The sequence below is a fragment of the Dromaius novaehollandiae genome, chromosome 2 (genome assembly GCF_036370855.1).
Source record: "Dromaius novaehollandiae isolate bDroNov1 chromosome 2, bDroNov1.hap1, whole genome shotgun sequence".
Classification (NCBI taxonomy): Eukaryota; Metazoa; Chordata; class Aves; order Casuariiformes; family Dromaiidae; genus Dromaius; species Dromaius novaehollandiae.
This window is the reverse complement of record NC_088099.1, coordinates 143220237-143238404: the sequence shown is the minus strand read 5'-3', so window position 1 is coordinate 143238404 and position 18168 is coordinate 143220237. Positions and strand designations below refer to the sequence as shown.

The window sequence follows — 18168 nt, the reverse complement described above, 5'->3', positions numbered from 1 at the left end:
ATAATCACAGTACAATAAATCTGGGGGCAAAACCTGTATGGAACACTAGTAAGAAAAAAAACCCAAGAAAATCTACATGAAGTTGCTTAGTTTCAGCTGAACCACAAGTCCTGTTTCCAAAGAGTAATTTTTCTAAAAGCATGTAACTTCATTGCTACATGGAACTCACTATTATCCCTTCAATTAAGACCTCCATTTAAAAAAGCTCTAATTCAAAGTGAGAGCAATCCCAAACTACATAAAACAGTCAGTATCACAAAACACAGAGGTGGCAAGCTGTCCATTCCAACACTTGACTTAGCTACCTAAGAAGTCAAAGTTTGTCCACAGCATGAAGTTAGGTAGTAAGACTTACTATAGCTTGTAAAAACTTCTTTCAAGTCTGTTCAAATGTTTAACACCTACCAAATACCAGTGGCAAATTCAAACTAAATAAAGCTACCTATTTCAATTACCATCCCACCCCCCAATCCAAAAACCTGTCCCAAATACCCTTCTATCATTTCGGCAATATTTTATAGCGTAATTTTTAACTCCAAATACCTGAAAGATGTGAGAGGTGGCCCTTCACTTTCTGTCAGTCCAATCTCTGCTAACAAGCTGCTTTTCAATTGTGCTGCAAGATCATGTGCAGAAGGCCCTGGCTTTGAACTCTCAGATTCTTCTGTAGGCACGTTTTGTTCCTCGCCTTCCTTCTTTTGCCGATTCTGCATACTCATAACATTTTTTAAATTGGCTGCATAAGACATTTTAGTTGGAAGAACCTAAACACGGAGAAGTAAAATTCAACTGTATTTTAAAACTGCACTTTTGCTTTTTCAGGATGTATACAATTTTCAAGCACACAAAAATAAGCACTGCAATTGCTTTGTTAAAACACAATAATCTCAATGTCTCAGAATAATTTACCAAAACAATATTCCTGTTTTGTATTTGCATTTCATACACATGCCATTTAATGTTCAGTCTATAGGTAAGTCAATTCTACTGGGCATGGGGATATAATTATTTGTCATAAAAAGAATCAGGTATAATTGGTATATCACTATTAGTGCAGATGCTACTGTAGCCTTTAACATACTGCCTGAAATTAGGTATTAGATTAACCATAGAAGTCCCACAAATGTAAAATGGATTTTAAATTAGAGTGTATTTCTTCATAACAAGTCCAAGTTTTTGTATTTACTAGGGTCTCAAACTATCATTTGGAAAGATACTTAACATGATTCTCTTTGAAAGCATTTAAATGTCTTTTTAAGGGATGAAGGTACTAGTTTCAGTTAACCCCACTGTTTGAAATAACAAAACCTTTAAATCTACCTCAAGGCAGTTTCTATCCACTGTCACTTCCATTAAGCATTTCCCACTGTTGGCAGAAGATGAATATAAACCCTGACTTGGTCGGCCAAATAGATCTTCTTTGCGAGCATTTGGCTGAAAATTAACAAAAGCATTCTGGGTAAATAATATACTTCAGTTAGAAATGAAAAAGCAAACAGGAATTATCTTCCAGAACACAATCTCTGATGTCACCTGTAACAGATGGGGCTGGTCTGCTAGGGGGATGGCCTCTGCCAGAGGAACCTCAAAAGGATTGGGTGGAATGCAGCCAAGGAATGTCATGGAGTCTGACCGTCGGAAAAAAGGATGATTTTGGCCAGTCTCTGCTGGGAGGGAGTCGTCATCCTTGTCGTTGAGTGTAGCACCTAAATATCAGAGAAGGTTTTACTTCAGTTTTCACTTACAGTTATAAAAGCTAAGGATTTAAAACATCAAAAATTAAGGAGCTTCTATCTTTGCTATCTGATTAGAGCAGCAGGAATCTCTGAAAATTTCTCTCAAAATTTAACAGTTCTACATGATGCTCCTGTATTTTTATTGAGTTCTTAAAAGTTGCCACCCTTATTCCTTTTACTGTAACCAGCTTTGTAAAGACAACTATCCCTTGGCAGTGCTCCTCCAGTGCTGATTGCTGATCACAACTGACACACAGGAGTAAAATGAGAGATAAAGTAAACAAATGGGGGTGGGGGAAGCCAGGGACCTTATCTTTTGAGGCATAGAGTACAGTACAGAGTATATTTTCTACCATTTTCAGCAGCCATTTCATCAGATCAAAAATCGTAGTTTAACTCTGTCATTGTGCAGGACTATAAGCTAGGGCACGACTCACACAATATTGAGAGAAAGGAGGCAAAAAGAGAACACCAAAATGAGAACAGGCAAAGACAGATGTTTGGGGAAGTAAGGATGGTAGGAAAGTCTAACCAAAAGCTAGCTTTAAAAGTACATTCTTTCACTGCATTAACATAACATATGCAAGTAGCAAAATTTATTCAAAGCCATAGCTAGCTAGAAGGAAAAAATATGAAGTGTCAGATCTTGGCATACTAACTTTGATTGGTGTCATCATCATTTTCATGTTCTGAATCTTCATTGTCCAGACCCAGTTCCAAAAGTTCCCGAGTTCTAAAAACAACACAAAATTTGTAAATGTAGCAATCAATAAAAGCAACAGTATAATCAGTAAAGGTACCTGAGAGCTACACAAGCAAATAAGAACTCGCGCTGAAATCAATGGTTGTCAAGTAGGTATGTTCCACTAGGACACGGCTTTCAAAGCTGTGGAGTGCTTCATTACATACTCACACTTACCATTTCCTCTAGTTATATGGCCACCTGCAGATATCTACTTTCAAGTTTTATCTAAAAAGTTACAGCTTCAGACAGTGATGGGTATGTTTGTTTGTTTGTTTGTTTAAAGAATATGTCAATATAAACAAACTAGGAAACCCAAATTAGGAAAGAATCATATATATAGTGAATACTAGTCTAGAATTCACTGGTGTTGAATGCACTTTATCCTAGAAAAAATAGTTTCACTGATCACAGTGCAAAAGATAAGTCAGTGAGAAGTATACTAAAGAAACTGATGTAATTGTTTAACAGAACAGGTCAAGAACTTTGATTAGTATTCATCCATGGCACTTTGTGCATCATGAAATATGTTTGGAAATCAGATGATACATTCTGAAGTTGCAAGAGGCCTCAAGATATCTTTAACATAATATGGGAACTAAATCAGCAGTCCAATATATGTCTAAAATATTGATACCACATATATATCAGTTACTAAACTTTGTAGAGAAAAGGAAAAGTCAAGTGTGACCTGTGATACTGAAAATTCAGGGCAGGAAGGTGCAAAGATTTGTGTTTTACCTAACTGTAGGCAAGGACTGTTCAGATAAACTACCTCAAAACTTAATAAGAAATAAAAACAGATGGTGTGGACTATCAACATACAGACACTCCTGTGATTATTAATTGCTGTTCCAAATTGAAGGACATTGAAAAAAAAAATCTGAGAGTTTAAAAAGCTGAGCCTGTGTTACATGAGGGAAATTTACAAAACTCAGTAAGCGTGGAACTAGACCAAGTATTGCTAATCATTACTCTTTTGTAAGAAACACAACTTATAAAATGCTATAGTTGAAACAGAATAGATTTTCAACTTAATGACATTTTCAACTACTGATTTCCCTACTGTGCATTAAATAATCAGGTAAGTCTCAAGTACCCACAACTAAACAGAAAATAGAACTCCTGTGCCCTTTATAACCAAACTTCAAAACTCTCTCACATCATTCTTAACATGTTTGACAAAATTCTTATTTAGTCATTATCATGTTAAATATGAGGAGCAGACTGCATTTTGGAGCTGATAAATTGTCCAGGGTAAATCTTTTAGAGACACTGTCATGGAGTTAGAAGTCTTACCACTGAAACTTAAGTTTGAAAATTTTTTTACAGCAGTCACCATGACAAGATTTGAATGGGACACTGCAACTGGCCTAACAGTCTTCAAACCCGTATGAGTTGCTGAGTACTCAAGTACTTGAAACAAAGGGTATATGCAACTTTCGCAAAACAATTTGTTTCTGAGTCAGCCTCAATACCTTTTCCGTTCCAGCTGAGGAGTATCCAACGTTGTCTGTTGATTCATTGCTTTAATCCAATAAATAAGGGCTTGAAAAACATATGCTACATGCTTTAGTGAACAGACATCTAGAACAGGAAGAACATCTGAGTGCTCATCATTGTGAGAACGCATCAAAGACAGTGCATAGTTCAGGAAGTCACCACGTGCTGACATCATTCCCTGACGGGCACTGAGTAAAGTAGCACGTCTAGTGAAAGGAGAGAATTCAATACAGAGAGATTAGGCATCAAATCTTTTACATATTAGTCTATATGTTTCAAACGTAGAGGGTGAAAACTCAGAAACATAAAAGCGATGTGATAACAAGAATAATGATTACAATTTTACACTTTACTGTGTATAAACAGCTCAAGTGCTAATAATATAAACAGTTAACACTCAAGATAAAAGTTAGTACTCCAGGGTAAATCAAACAGTAGCAATAACACAGGAATCCATCTTAAATCAAAACACAGCAACTACACTGCTGTATTTAAAAGTTAAATTCCCAAAATTTCAGTGAACAAAAGGATTTGATTGTAAAACTAGTAATTCATATCGCATCCAACATTCCAGCTATTTTCATACCTTCTCCCCTCAAGTGTTCTTAAGCTAGCTTCCTCCCGGGCTGTCATCCTCTCCCTTCTGGCAGAGTTCTGAGATGCATGGAGAGGATGATTTGGATGCCCAGGGTCACCAGCAGATGCTAATGCAGAACCATAACGCAGCTGAGCTTCTGTAGAGTCCATGATACTAACCATCCAATTCCAAGTGGGAATGAGCTTTTCTTCTACGTAATTCTACAGAAAATGAGATGTAATGAATTATGCACAGAATAAAATTAGATGACAAGAATTTAATTGCAATACAAGCTCCACCGTGGCTAAGTTCAGTCTAATTCTTGACATACAAAGGGGCTGTAAAACCACATTCAAGAACAACTTATAACCTAACTTCCTAACAGTTCTGCTGAAAGAGATGTTTTACTGTAGGGGTATGCAACTCTCATCATTTACTACTATGGTGTCTCTAAAGCATTCTCACCACACTTCTCCCTTTTGGATGCATCTTCTGCTTCTCACCTTATGACCACACACCACCTCCCAGGTGTACACATTTTGGGGATTTTGGTCCAATTCCTGACTCTCTGCTAGTTTTAACAACCCTCATCCTGTTGCAGTGTTCACCATTCAGATACTTCACCATCCTTTGGCACTTAGCAACTTACTCAATGAAGAGGACAAACTTAATACCCACACAGAGAACTATGTCCGCATACAAAACTCTCTTCCTGTTCCATTTTTTTCCCCTCTTTTGTTCCCAATACAGGCTCTGTAGGCTGCTGCTCTTGCCATTTCCTAACTCCACCAAACTGTTTGATCTAACACCACTCTGGCCTCTTCATTCTGGTTTTCAAAAACATTCCTCCCCCTTCAAAGATGTTACTGTATCCAATAAACTAAGAGAGTGCTGTCTCAACCCCACTTCTATAACCAAATAAAAGTTCAGCTCTCAAGCTTTCATAGACTAATACAAATATTTCTGCCTCAACTGGACAGCTCTCTTCTGTAGACTAAAATAGCAAAAAGTTAACCTTTGCAAAATACCTCTAGTCAGCACAGACAATCACCCACTAAGAATCTCCAGAACAGAAATTTTTGTACCAAATTCAGGCTGCTCACCCACATCTCCAGATTATTTCCCCTCTATACACTAACATTACATTCAAGTCCTATATGTATTTTATAAACACTTAAGTTCCTTCTGTGTTGTCAGTCTGAATCTTGTTTCTTCCTATACATGCCCAACACAAGTCTTCCCTTTCAAATAATTTCCCTAAAGATCCATTTTACATACACTTTCAAAAACTGATAGTCAAGAGCACTGAACCAAAAAAACATGCAAGTAACAGGGAAAGGATGATCTTGTCTTTGAAACAGGAGATCGGGTACAATATCTTTTGGAAATCTTTTACATTGTTTAATTGTTTGGCCCTCACTAATGTTCTTTCTTTTATAGATTCAGCAGTTCAGTTCAAAAAACTGGGCAAGAGATAGTTTACTAGTTATCTCCAAAGCACTCAAACTTCAATTGAAGAATTATGAAATACTAAGTCAGACTTGGTTAAAAAAAAGTCAACACAAATTCCTTTTTTGAAAGAATCTAGAAAGAATGTGTATGAAATAGGAAGAATCTGATGGAATCAGCAACTATGGCTACTTCATCTCACAGCATCTATCACACTGGAAGAGGCTGGGAGCTGGGATTGTTTAACCTCAAGAAACAAAGACTCAGGGGAGAGGGGGTCTTATCAATTCATTATCTGAAGAGAGGGAGTACAGGAAACAGAAACAGGCTCCTCTCAGTGGTACCAAATGAAAGGAAAAGGGGTTATGGGCACAAACTGAAACACAGGAAATTCCATTTAAACATAAGAAAAGCGTATTTTATTGTGAAGGTACTCAAACACTGGAACAGGTTGCCCTGAGAGGTTGTGGAGTGTATATCCTTGGAGATACTCAAAACCTTATTGGACCTTGCCCTAAGCAACCTGCTCTAGCTAACTCTACTTTGAGGGGGAGTTGGACTAGGTGATCTCCAGAGGTCCCTTCCAGCCTCCATAATTCTATGACTCTACCTAAAGAAACCCAACCATATTGAAATTTTTCCACAGTTTTGGATGCTCTTACCTGCAAGTTTACTGCATCTTGGTAAGTCAGCTTCACTGCAGCAGGAATCTGGGAGTACACTAGATGATTGTACTTGGGAATCAGACCCATCAGATCAGATATCTGTCGTATCACAATACTGTATGCCCTTGCTAAGCTGCTTGCAGATGTTAAATAGCTGCTTGCATTGCTGGCTTCAAGAGCAGCCGCTGCTGCTGCAGCACTTGTACTGATGGTACCACTCCGGCGTAGGTTTGATGGATCAATGTAAATCAAGCCTGCTGAACTTGCTAAACATAATAGAAGGTATGACATTAATGAACTTGTTTAACCTTTGCTATGTATTTTCCGTATTTACTGATATCATTTCTAGGAATAAGCTTGTATATGGTACTGACATCACAACTCTGCTAGTAAAAAAACTACTAGCTCAAGTAAGCACATTCATCATCTTAAGAGCTAGAATAGATGCTTCATTTTGTTAAATACAAAGCCAGAACTGGAACAGTCAAGATAACACTGTCTTCCTAAGACAAGTATGTAACATTTCATCCTTAAAACAATAAACAAAAACAGGAGAAGGAACAAAGCCAGAGGTAACTGGCATTTGTGCATTCATTTTGCTCAGACTTGCCTGCTGGGGCTGATGTACTAGAAGGAGCAGTGCTAGTAGTTCGCTGGTTTTGGGTATTACGTACAGCCCACTGCATTGAACGGGGAGCTTGGGCAGCACCATTGGCATGCGAGCTATTTGTGGTTCGTTCCAGAGGTTCATCAAGCATGAAGGTCTCCTGCTCTATGTCATCACTCTGACTGCTGCTGCTATCAGAATCACTGGAATCATTTGACTGAGAATCATCTTCAGAAAAGAATGCTGGAACACTGCTAGCTCCTATACAAGGAAAATAAGCAATAAACAGCAACTGACAACTGCTCCGGTGTGTGCAAATACACGTATTGTGACATTGTTATAGAAATAAGCCATATGTCATAAGGATGATGTATTAAAGATTTGCAGCAATGGTATTTCAGTCTTTTTAGTATGTGTAGTTTGTTCTCATGAAGAAGCTTACAACAGTTTCATGAAAAAGCAGTCAGATTACTTACATTTCAAAAAATAAAAGAAATTTTGATTTTAAAAAGTCTTCACTTAAAAGCGAGCCTGATTCTGCACTCAGGCAATGACTTCTAAGATTTGCACTTCCAAATTGGAAGGTATAGCAGCTGCTTTCAGATCTTCAAACAATTGGTTAGGTTTTGTTTTTGTATTAAACCATATCTAACTTCTACACTAAAAATGAGTGAAAACATTTCATTTCACAAGCATGCCAGATAATCTCTCGCTAATACATGCAGAAACTCCCTAAAAGCAAATAAGCAGATAGGTCTCATCTTAATACATCTCTCTCACTAAAAAGGTCTGCATAGTTCTTTCCATTTACAGGTTAAGAAAAAGCAAAGGAAAAATAGAGAATGTGGGGAAAATGGAGGTGGGAGGGGGGAAGCAGGGTGACGAGAGATAAAAAGAAAGGGAAAATAAGATTACAAGTGAAAGGTATTTGTTAAGATGTCATGCTCATATAATTCTCCTTCTATCCAACCTAGTCATGAGGTAAATCATTTCTCCAGTATATCTTTGGAATGCTGGATGCAGTCCAGATCCAAAGGCAAAGAATAGTATCACTTTTTTAGTGGAGCCAGTCCTGCCCTTGTTAAAGCTATATTCAAATCACTAAAGTATTTCTTTTTCCTGTACAACTTACTCCTAATACCTCAATTTAAACAGCTAGATTAAACACAAGATGATGTGGCATACCTGCTTCTGACCCAGCAGTAGCTGCAGTGACAACACTTCTGCGCCCACTAGCATTGTCCTGATTACTGTGGTTACTCTCACTGTCACTTTCTGTTTCAGCTGCAGCCAGCAGATCCAACTCCATATCACTGCCTATAAAAACAGTATCAAAAACATCTCATGTTTAAAAAGAGAAAGATTAGAATGACTGTAGTGTCTCAGATAAGACACTAAACCCACAGCCTCTTACTACAGCAGAAGGTAACGGATATGCAGGGAAAGGGCATAAAAGCAGTGCAAGCATACAAGAACACTTGCAGCATTCCTTCCCATGTTCTAGCAGTTAGCAATACCTGCCCTTCAGACTGTATCTTCCTCCTTATGAACCTGATAACCCTTCACAAAAGTTTTCTTCCCTAAACTTGACTAATCCTGAACTCCTTTATATCTCTGGCATTCATAGCATCCCATGGCAATGATTTTCATAGTTACACATCATACAAAGAATCACTTTCATTTGTTCTAAACCTGCCACCTAACAGTGTCTTTAGTTGCCTCCAGTTAGGCATTACATGTAATCAATCCCTGTTCACCATCTCCACACCATTCCTAATTTTATATACATCTTTCATCTTGTTTCACACAGAAACAAGTCCTTAGATTACACTTACAGGTAAGTAAAATTACAGAAAAACATTAAGAACCTCAAAGCCCTCTCACTCTGTACTGCACATGTACATTCAACAGAAACACTGAAAATTAAGACACACTGAAAAATAAGACTTTAAGAATTCACAATTAGCCACTCAAGCCAAAAGACTCCACAACTTTCTTTGTGCACATATATTAGGACAATTAACCTTAAGCTGTTTCAAATGACTATCCAAGGAATATCTGAAAACTTAAAAACAAAAAAACAGAAACACCTAATTAAAAAAATACAGTTTCTATTCAGGTTTAAGCTTTGAGAATTAATGTTTCAAATACTCAGAAAATGAATTAACACTGTACTGAGAATGGGTTGACTGGAAACATGATGCATAGTTAAAAGAGTAGAAGGTAACATTTTTTTATCCTAACTTTGGACCATTTAATCCCAAAGTGACCGATACCAGATAAGTCACATTGATGGCAAAAATTCTTGCACATAATGGATTAACTGTCTATCAGAAAGTTCATCTACAATTTAACAGTATGCGACTGGTCTGAAAACTCAAGCACAATGGCTCAGATCCCTTTTGAGAACATATCTGCCATAACCACGTCTCTGTCATTAACCATGCAAGAGCTATGCTATTTTTTTAAGTCCTTCAAATAATTTGTGTCAACAATATTCTAAGATAACGATATCCATTTTGTCTTTGGCATTTGCTAACAAAACATATGCTAACATTGTTGTTTATTCTTTGGTACCTTAATATTCTCTCCTTGTGCACAGAGAAGAAAAATAAAAAAGTTTATGTGCCTGCCAACTACTAATTATCCATAATTTTACTCATCTCCTTTCTAAGATGTGCAGCCCTTTATCCTTCAGTTCTCTTTGCTCATGCAGGTATCCGAAATCATTATCACTGGTGACCTCTGAAGATCCCCATTGTTTTTACTGCACAGCTTGTTCATCCTACCAGTAATTTGCATGATTTATGTTATACAATAAAATAGTTTTTATCCCATTCTTTAGGCATTTTAATATTGCTATCTTTAGCCATGTCTAATTTCTTGATTATGGGATAAAATCATTAAAGGATCACTACAAAACAAACATACCATCTTCATCATGCTCATCATGCTGTCCTTCTGCTTCAGCATTTTCTTCACCATGTTCTTCTTGTTCATCATGATGGTCCTCTTCACCAGCTACCCCCTCAACTACCTCAACCTAGAAACAGCATTACAGGTTTATGTTACTGTATCTTCCATATCCACGTATTTCCAAAAACCCAATGTACAATTTGCTTTAAAAACTAACAAATAGGAAAAAATAATCTACTGATAGAAAAATCAACTTACAGCTGCAGTAGCTGTACACATTCAGAGAGAGCAGCTGTGGTGTAGGTTATATTATTTCATTTTACAATCCATAGCATTATGGAAAAATGAGGGGTCACAAATACACAACAGCCCATGACATTAGACTTTAATGTTAATGCTGACTACAAAACCTAATAGTTTCCAAATACTGAAGAATCATCCTTCTGGTAAAAGACCCTCTTATTCTCTAGTGGAACCTACAAAATATCAACCATATGCTGAAAGACTGTTAAAAAGTGTTTTAACAGGGATATAGTATAAGATTATATGCAAACAGACTAGAGATGTTTTTATTAGTATTCTAAATCAAACTGCAGTTCTGTCAAATTCAAGGCATTTAGTATATTCCAAAATGATAAAATATTGTTAAATTCTGTCCCCACCTACAGATAGACAAAACTACACTGATTATACAACAGAACGCGTATGGCACAGTCAGACTTCATGAAGTACTACAGTGCTATAGGGAATAGTCTCAACATCTTTGGTGAACTGAAGTCCTTGATGCATGACCTGCTGGTTCAGATGTGAAAGCATGTGCTAATGTGCTGTAATACACATTATACACCATACTGAGAAAAATTAAGAAAGCTGACCTCTTCTACATCTGCTGAAACGATATCATCTTGTTCTTCATCCCTGCCACGAACTGGCTGTGATTGGCTGATTCGTCTTTGCTGAGGATTCCTTATGATGTAGGATGACTGAGACTGACTGGAACTTAAAAAAATAAATTTCTCTTTTGTTATAAAAAGAAAAGCATGTTCAAGAAGCAAGAGTTCAAATCCCTTTTTCAAATAAAATCTAAAAACATGCTGAAATGGCTAGACTGGAAGAATGAAAAGATTCTGCCAGGTTTATCAAGAAACTAGGATCAACTTCTTTTTCTTAGATGGGAGAGTGGGAAGGGGGAATAACTCAGTGACAGCAAAGCTAAGCTGAAGATCACATAGCAAAACCAGACCACGTAAAACCAGAAATCCTCTCAAAGCCCGTAGAAATAATACTCCATGCTTCATGTGTAAATATTTCCAGACAGCAGACCGCTTACATTACTGCTGACGGAAACTCTTTTTTTTTTTTTTTTTGGCTATTTCTCAGCAGTATACAGTGAAAGTTAAGAGGAAACAGACATAAATTAGAACACGAAATTCCTATTAGATATAAGAAAAAGATTCTTCAAAATGAGTGTGGTCAAATATCAGAAAGTTGCCTCAAAGCATTGTGGAATTTCCATGCTTGAAGAGATTCGGAACCCAAACGAACAAGGCCGTGAGCAACCTGATGCAACGGGGGAGGGGGATTGGACCTGATGACCTCTGGAAGGTCCAGATCAATCTTAATTATTCCGTAATTCTGTCAGTAGGAAAGCATTTCCAGAATGGTTGGCCTATAAACAAAAAGCTAACAGAAAAACAAAACAAAACTCAAACTTTGACAAGCCACAGGAGAACAGAACATACAGTGAGCTTTACCTGCTAGACTGGTCAGATGACGGCCTAGGTGGTAGAGGCTCTACAGAAAACAGTTCTTCACTTCCCTGCATGGCATCTATACTAGTGCTAGCAAGAGTAAAGGGTGCTGTAGGACGTGCAATTCCCATCCTGACTGGAATAATTAGAGATTCTGCTACATTGCACAACTCTTCAACAGCATATGGCAATAATGCCTGGAACACACGTTTACATTTTCCAATTGGCTGTGGAATAAAATTGCTGGGAGGATGGGCAGGGAAAGAAGGAAAAAGAAAGGTCAAATGTATCTTCTCTTCAAAAAAATTTAGCTATATCAAAGTTTCTCCAAAAAGATATTCATTATTAATACAGATATATAATAAATAATAATAATATATATATGTGCACACACACGCATGAGTTTATATGGGGGTGTGTAGTAACAATCTGCACAGTTATTAGAAAGTCAGTTAAAAACATGCATCATTCAGTAACTTCAGACTAAAGCTAGCTATCTAAATCTGTCACTGATAAAAACAACTATAGATTATAATTTTAATAATATGTAAAAAACCCTACTTCCCCCAAACCCTGAAATTTTTAAACAGAAAAGTTCAGTATGCTAGTTTAAAAGAATGTAGGCTTAATAAACACTCCATTTAAAAGGCCGTATGTGATATCAGCAGCTACTGTCCAATCTTCAGCTATACACTTTTCATACAGCGCAGAGGCTGCAAATTAATTCAAATGGTTCTGCCTATTACTGATTAGCTCATTTATAGAAAGAATTAGAACAAAACAAAACACTTACTTTTTCTTTTTTGAGGAAGCCATTTCTACACTAAGAATGACAAACACTCTTGCCACAGAACGCAGGAACCTCATTGTAACAGCAATAGCTTCTTCTCTACGTCCTGGTGTATATTTGTTTTGTAACTCCTTTACCAGCGTACCCAGCAAAGTATCTAAAAGCTAATGAAAAAGGTGATTACAACACAATAAAGGTGTGTAACTTAGAAGCTTGAAACAAATGAGATCAAGATTCAAAGGCAGACCACAGTCGTAACAGTATAAGGACTGAGTATAAGGACTGAGTATAAGGACTGAGTATAAGGACTGAGTATAAGGACTGAGTATAAGGACTGAGTATAAGGACTGAGTATAAGGACTGAGTATAAGGACTGAGTATAAGGACTGAGTATAAGGACTGAGTATAAGGACTGAGTATAAGGACTGAGTATAAGGACTGAGTATAAGGACTGAGTATAAGGACTGAGTATAAGGGGAGAGGGGAGAGGGGAGAGGGGAGAGGGGAGAGGGGAGAGGGGAGAGGGGAGAGGGGAGAGGGGAGAGGGGAGAGGGGAGAGGGGAGAGGGGAGAGGGGAGAGGGGAGAGGGGAGAGGGGAGAGGGGAGAGGGGAGAGGGGAGAGGGGAGAGGGGAGAGGGGAGAGGGGAGAGGGGAGAGGGGAGAAAACCACTAACAAAGTTAATTTGAAATTGGTGTCTTTAAAGTGTATCTTTGGTGATACATTTATGTCACATTAGTCAGAAATGTACTTAAAACATGACTAAAAGTGCTTACCAAAATGTCTGCTGTACACTTGACAATAAGGCAGTGTGTGAAACAGTCCAAGCGAATAGTTCCACTTTGCTGATTAAGGTAAACTTGTTCTTCAGGCAAAAGATGACCTATCCTACTGCTTGCACTAAGACTTGGAAAAAACAAAAAGAAAGGAATAAACTTTATGTAAGTGAGTAGATCTCAAATGTCATATTAAACTTTACATTGACAAGTATTTGTAAATACACACGGGTCTTTATTTTCCTGGGAGCCAAACATGATCATAGACTTTAGTGCATTCCAGTCTTGCAACACACGTTCCAAAGCAAGCTGGGCAAATCGAGGAGGTTCTAAATCATGATCAGGCATATCAGAATCTAAAGAAACCAAAAAAATAACGTGAGAAAGAGATACAGAAACACAGAATTTGCCCAGTGAAACAGCTCCTACCTTCAGGATTTGCAGTTTTACGATTACGATCTTCCCTAATTCTAGGTGGTCTGTACTGGCAGTGTTCCACCGTTTGCCTGGCAACTGTCTGTACTAAAAACAGCAGAAGATGTTCTCCCCTGTAATACAGAAATTGATTAGTGGAGATACAATATACTACGTATTTTAAAATCATAAATATCATGTTGCCATAATCATTGAAAATATGAACTTACCTGCTATTTGGCATAGTAACAAGATTTGTTGTGGTAAGCAGTCGATAAAGCAGATCAAGGCGAGCAGACTTTTGTCCTGCAATTAGTGTTTTACACTTGCACTTTTCCCAGCAATCACAGTAGGCTGTCGGGGATGTTCGTTTGAGCCTACAATATACATAAAAAGTAAGTTGCAACTCTGTTCAGGTACAAACCAATTATCTTCTAAAGAGGCTGAGGGTGTCTGTGTACACATTAAGACTTCTTCTAGAGTTTTTAAAGGCATCAAAACCTAGCTTATAAGAGAAATACAGACATTTTAAGTGCCTACATTTGGCATTTTTTATTCTCTATTCCTACAACTGATTTTATGAAGGTAGTTTCACTGTAAAGCTTTTCATAGTGTCTTAATAAATCTCATCTAAGACTGTTGCTTCCTCCCCAAAATAGCCTCCAGACAAGAAAGTTAAATTGAAAATTCTTTTCACGTGCAATAAAATCTCAGTAATTCTTATGATGCCAAGAACATATTTATAATTTTATTTGTTAGCTTATTACAGCTAGGATACTAACGCAGTAACAGTTACACCCTGCAACAGGGCTACAAAACGTCTGTAGCTTCGAAGCTTTGGCCAGGCTGGGCAGAGACATCTTGAGTGTACATTTGACTGTTAGTTCACTTCTCCATTTATTACAGTTTATCTTGGAGGTGAATATGCTACACTTTTTTCTGAAACTTTAGAGGAATAGCCTGTCATCAGGACTAATTGGCATCAGAAACTTTTAGAGGCATCCAAAATGAAATTGCGGTATTATTTAGCTGTATTACTCTCAAAACAGTGTATATTCATTAAACACTGAGGGTATTACAGACTACCTTATTCATTTACTCTAATTCTCCAAAGCAAAAAAGTACAAGACTGCTTCATATTACTTTCACTTTCAATCCTGACCCATAAAATAAATCTCACAGAGCAGAAGGATATGAAATTGACATATTTGAAATATTTTATTAATCTTCTGTTCTCTAATATCTGAGGAATTTAACCAAGAGAAAATTATTAGCCACCACTGAACAAATGAAACCCCAAATAAATAATTTTATTTTAAGAAACAGAACACTATACTTACTTGCAGTCATGCCCTTTGTGGCAGACCCTTGCACATTCTGTGCAGCAACAAAGAGATTCTAGTAGGCCACATGTTCGGCATTCAAATATATCCTTAAATGAAAAAAGCAGTTTTACCAAAAATATCATGCATAGTTTTCTCCCTGCAGTACTTGTTATCTTGCAACATTTGAGGTTACAATAACATTGCACCTGTTCAAACTGATGGCTTCACTCAGAAATAAGTCAATTTTAGAAGGTGCAATTTTGTTGTTAGTTAAGTCTTTGAAAATACAGAATATTCCTCTCCATCAAAATTTTTGCCAAAGCTAGCAAGAGGGAACCCCCCCCAGCTATTAGCAACAATATTTTGATATCATAAGCAGCTTCGAGATTAAGAAGCAATTAAGGAAAGCAATAACTATCCCAGACTATTAAAAAGTTACAATCATTAAAACATTACAACTTTAATCATTTAAAAACTAGATTAGTAGACTAGCAGTCTACAAAGGTGAGGAAAGAAAAAAAAAAAAAAACCTTACTTGATTAATATGTTCTGCACCAGTCCACGTAAAACTGCATGTATCATTACAACACAAAACATACAAAGGAGAGTCATCTGGATTTGTACCAGAAGGACAAACCATTCCCATAAACACATCATCTTCTTTTTCACTTGAAGTTGCCTCAGCTGAAAGAGGAACAGAACACCAGTGTTAAAAAAAGGAAGAAATAAAAAGGGGGGAAGAAAAAAAAAAAAAAAAGACCCCACAGAATACATCCTTGACTGAAGTTTCCCATTATAAAACCCCATACAGATTTGTAAGTTTGAATAAAGTCTCCCTCAGAGTTTTTTAATGAAAATTTTCTGCTTGCCACATTACAGGTATTTCTTATGGAAGAAGCTGCAAATTCCTGACTATGAAGTACAATCAGCAGCTCTTCCCTAGGTTTACAATCACTGTTCTTCTAATCAATTCAAGGAATCACCATTTTGAAGGACTAAAAATAATTTACAGGCAATACTCTTGTAAGGAATACATACAGTCCTACAGATCTTCTCATACCGCCATTCTAATTTGGTCAAGTCTCCCCTCAAGTTCAACTTCAGATATTTCTCTTAGGCAATAAAATCTCAATATCAAAAGAGAGTCATGAAATAGGTGTTTGCAAAACAGTCTTTACAGGAACAGAATCTAGCTCTGCAGATTGTTTTATCAGGTCCTATTTTTCAATTCAGAGAAAGAACTTTCAAGTTAATCCACTGATATTTGTAAAGCAATGGGATGCTGAAAAGATTACGAGGTACACAAAAGCAACAATAATCATAGAACTCCACCTTAATATATATATACTACACAATAGAAAGATACTGAATAATAGTAGTATTTCCAGAACTTGCAGTAGTAGACCCTGTTCTGGAAGAAGTGTTTAGCACCATCAACAACTGCTCAAACACATGTAATTTCACACAAAAAAGTACTGTTAATCATGAATTTGTACATTCTAACGCCAAACTTTAGAAGGAAACAATACACTAATAAATATTGAAATTAATTTACCTTTAGCAATTTTCTGCGCGGTTTCTAGAATTGTAATTGCAGCAGGATATGCCCTGCCACTAACTGCTGACATAAACGGCGTCATGCCTCTTGCATCCCTAGGAAGGTAAAAAGCAAAAACAAAACAAAAAAACCACTGATTTTTGTTACAACAGGAAAAGTAGAAAACAAATACATCAGAACATTGTCATAACACTGTCAACGTTGTACAAACAGAAGAAACCACTGAGTGAATAAGCGCTCTTTCTTATTCATTTTATTTCTGTGAAATATACCTACTTTTAAAGGATGGCAGGACACAAACATAGCCAACAGTCAACATTTAAATTCTCCACTTTCAATAATGTGCCTTTAAGTAACTTTTTTTTAAAAGGCATTTATGTGATAAATTTCAGGTGATATACCATTATAAAGGACAGTGAGAATTCATTTGAAAACCCTTACTTGGCTGACAGCAATTCTCGAAGATAGGGTTGTAAAACAACACTATCACATAGTAATTTCAGTATGAAATGAGCATTTGCCTTCCGATCCTTTGATTCCACTACAGATGGCTCAGTAGAAGGACCTGCAAAGACAAAAAAATATACAAACAGTTTTCTCCAAAATGGGTATTTATTAAAAGCAAATAATTTGATATTTCACTAAAGGGAGTGATTAATCAGTAGCTTGACTTTTCATGGGTTTGCTAGTTTCAGCACCGCTTCACTCAAGTATTGTAAGTTTCAATTCCAAATTTCATTACGAAATACAGGCAGTAAGCCCAATTTCGTAATTACTCTATTTTCACGTATATGTCATTTCCAGGTAAAAATAGTTCTTACATAAAACACAGCATAGGGCTTTATGTACTTTCTGTACACTTGTAAAATTCTGTTTCAATCCAGTCTCTTCATTTGGAAAGAAGTGTCTGCATATGCAAAAAGTCCATACAAGCAAAGATAGCTTTTGAGATCATTTTTCTTCTGAAGCATAACCACGTAAGTAGTGCGTTCTCACCTGGTATAGTGGAGGTGCTAGGTCCTTGGCCGGTGCCAGTCGCTGCTGTGGTAAGAGATCCCACAGCGGGGGCCAGGATAAAATCAATGTCACCATCTTTCAGTAAACAGAACAGCAGGATGTACATCAATACATAAAAACATCCCTAACAACATGCTCTTTCTGCAGTGTCTAACACTCTGCACATTTTCTGTATTTAAATGGTACCCTTTCCTACAAATGACCACATTCCTACATTAGCATCAGTGTAACCAGCATTACAAAATGCACTTTGCAGAAGATTGGCAACAGCATTAGAAAGATGCATCCTGGATTTTTAAGTCTTCAGTCAACTCCTAAGCAAGTCTCACTAGCTCAATGACATT

General features: G+C 37.0%; 1 protein-coding gene across 1 annotated transcript in view; it reads right to left on the bottom strand.

Moving 5' to 3' along the window:
• The window catches only part of UBR5 (ubiquitin protein ligase E3 component n-recognin 5), a 92000-nt gene that overhangs the window by 12521 nt on the left and 61311 nt on the right, over positions 1–18168 (bottom strand). Inside the window, exons 25-46 of the mRNA XM_026119653.2 lie at positions 17804–17899; positions 17249–17372; positions 16805–16902; positions 15785–15933; positions 15265–15356; positions 14155–14301; positions 13940–14058; positions 13740–13866; positions 13511–13640; positions 12740–12900; positions 11950–12189; positions 11071–11194; positions 10211–10322; positions 8465–8596; positions 7283–7540; positions 6670–6938; positions 4568–4779; positions 3957–4187; positions 2396–2469; positions 1534–1706; positions 1321–1434; positions 544–764 (exon numbers count right to left, since the gene is read on the bottom strand). Of these exons, the coding sequence (XP_025975438.1) occupies positions 544–764; positions 1321–1434; positions 1534–1706; positions 2396–2469; positions 3957–4187; positions 4568–4779; positions 6670–6938; positions 7283–7540; positions 8465–8596; positions 10211–10322; positions 11071–11194; positions 11950–12189; positions 12740–12900; positions 13511–13640; positions 13740–13866; positions 13940–14058; positions 14155–14301; positions 15265–15356; positions 15785–15933; positions 16805–16902; positions 17249–17372; positions 17804–17899 (3403 nt within the window). The remainder of the gene's footprint in view (positions 1–543; positions 765–1320; positions 1435–1533; positions 1707–2395; positions 2470–3956; positions 4188–4567; positions 4780–6669; positions 6939–7282; positions 7541–8464; positions 8597–10210; positions 10323–11070; positions 11195–11949; positions 12190–12739; positions 12901–13510; positions 13641–13739; positions 13867–13939; positions 14059–14154; positions 14302–15264; positions 15357–15784; positions 15934–16804; positions 16903–17248; positions 17373–17803; positions 17900–18168) is intronic.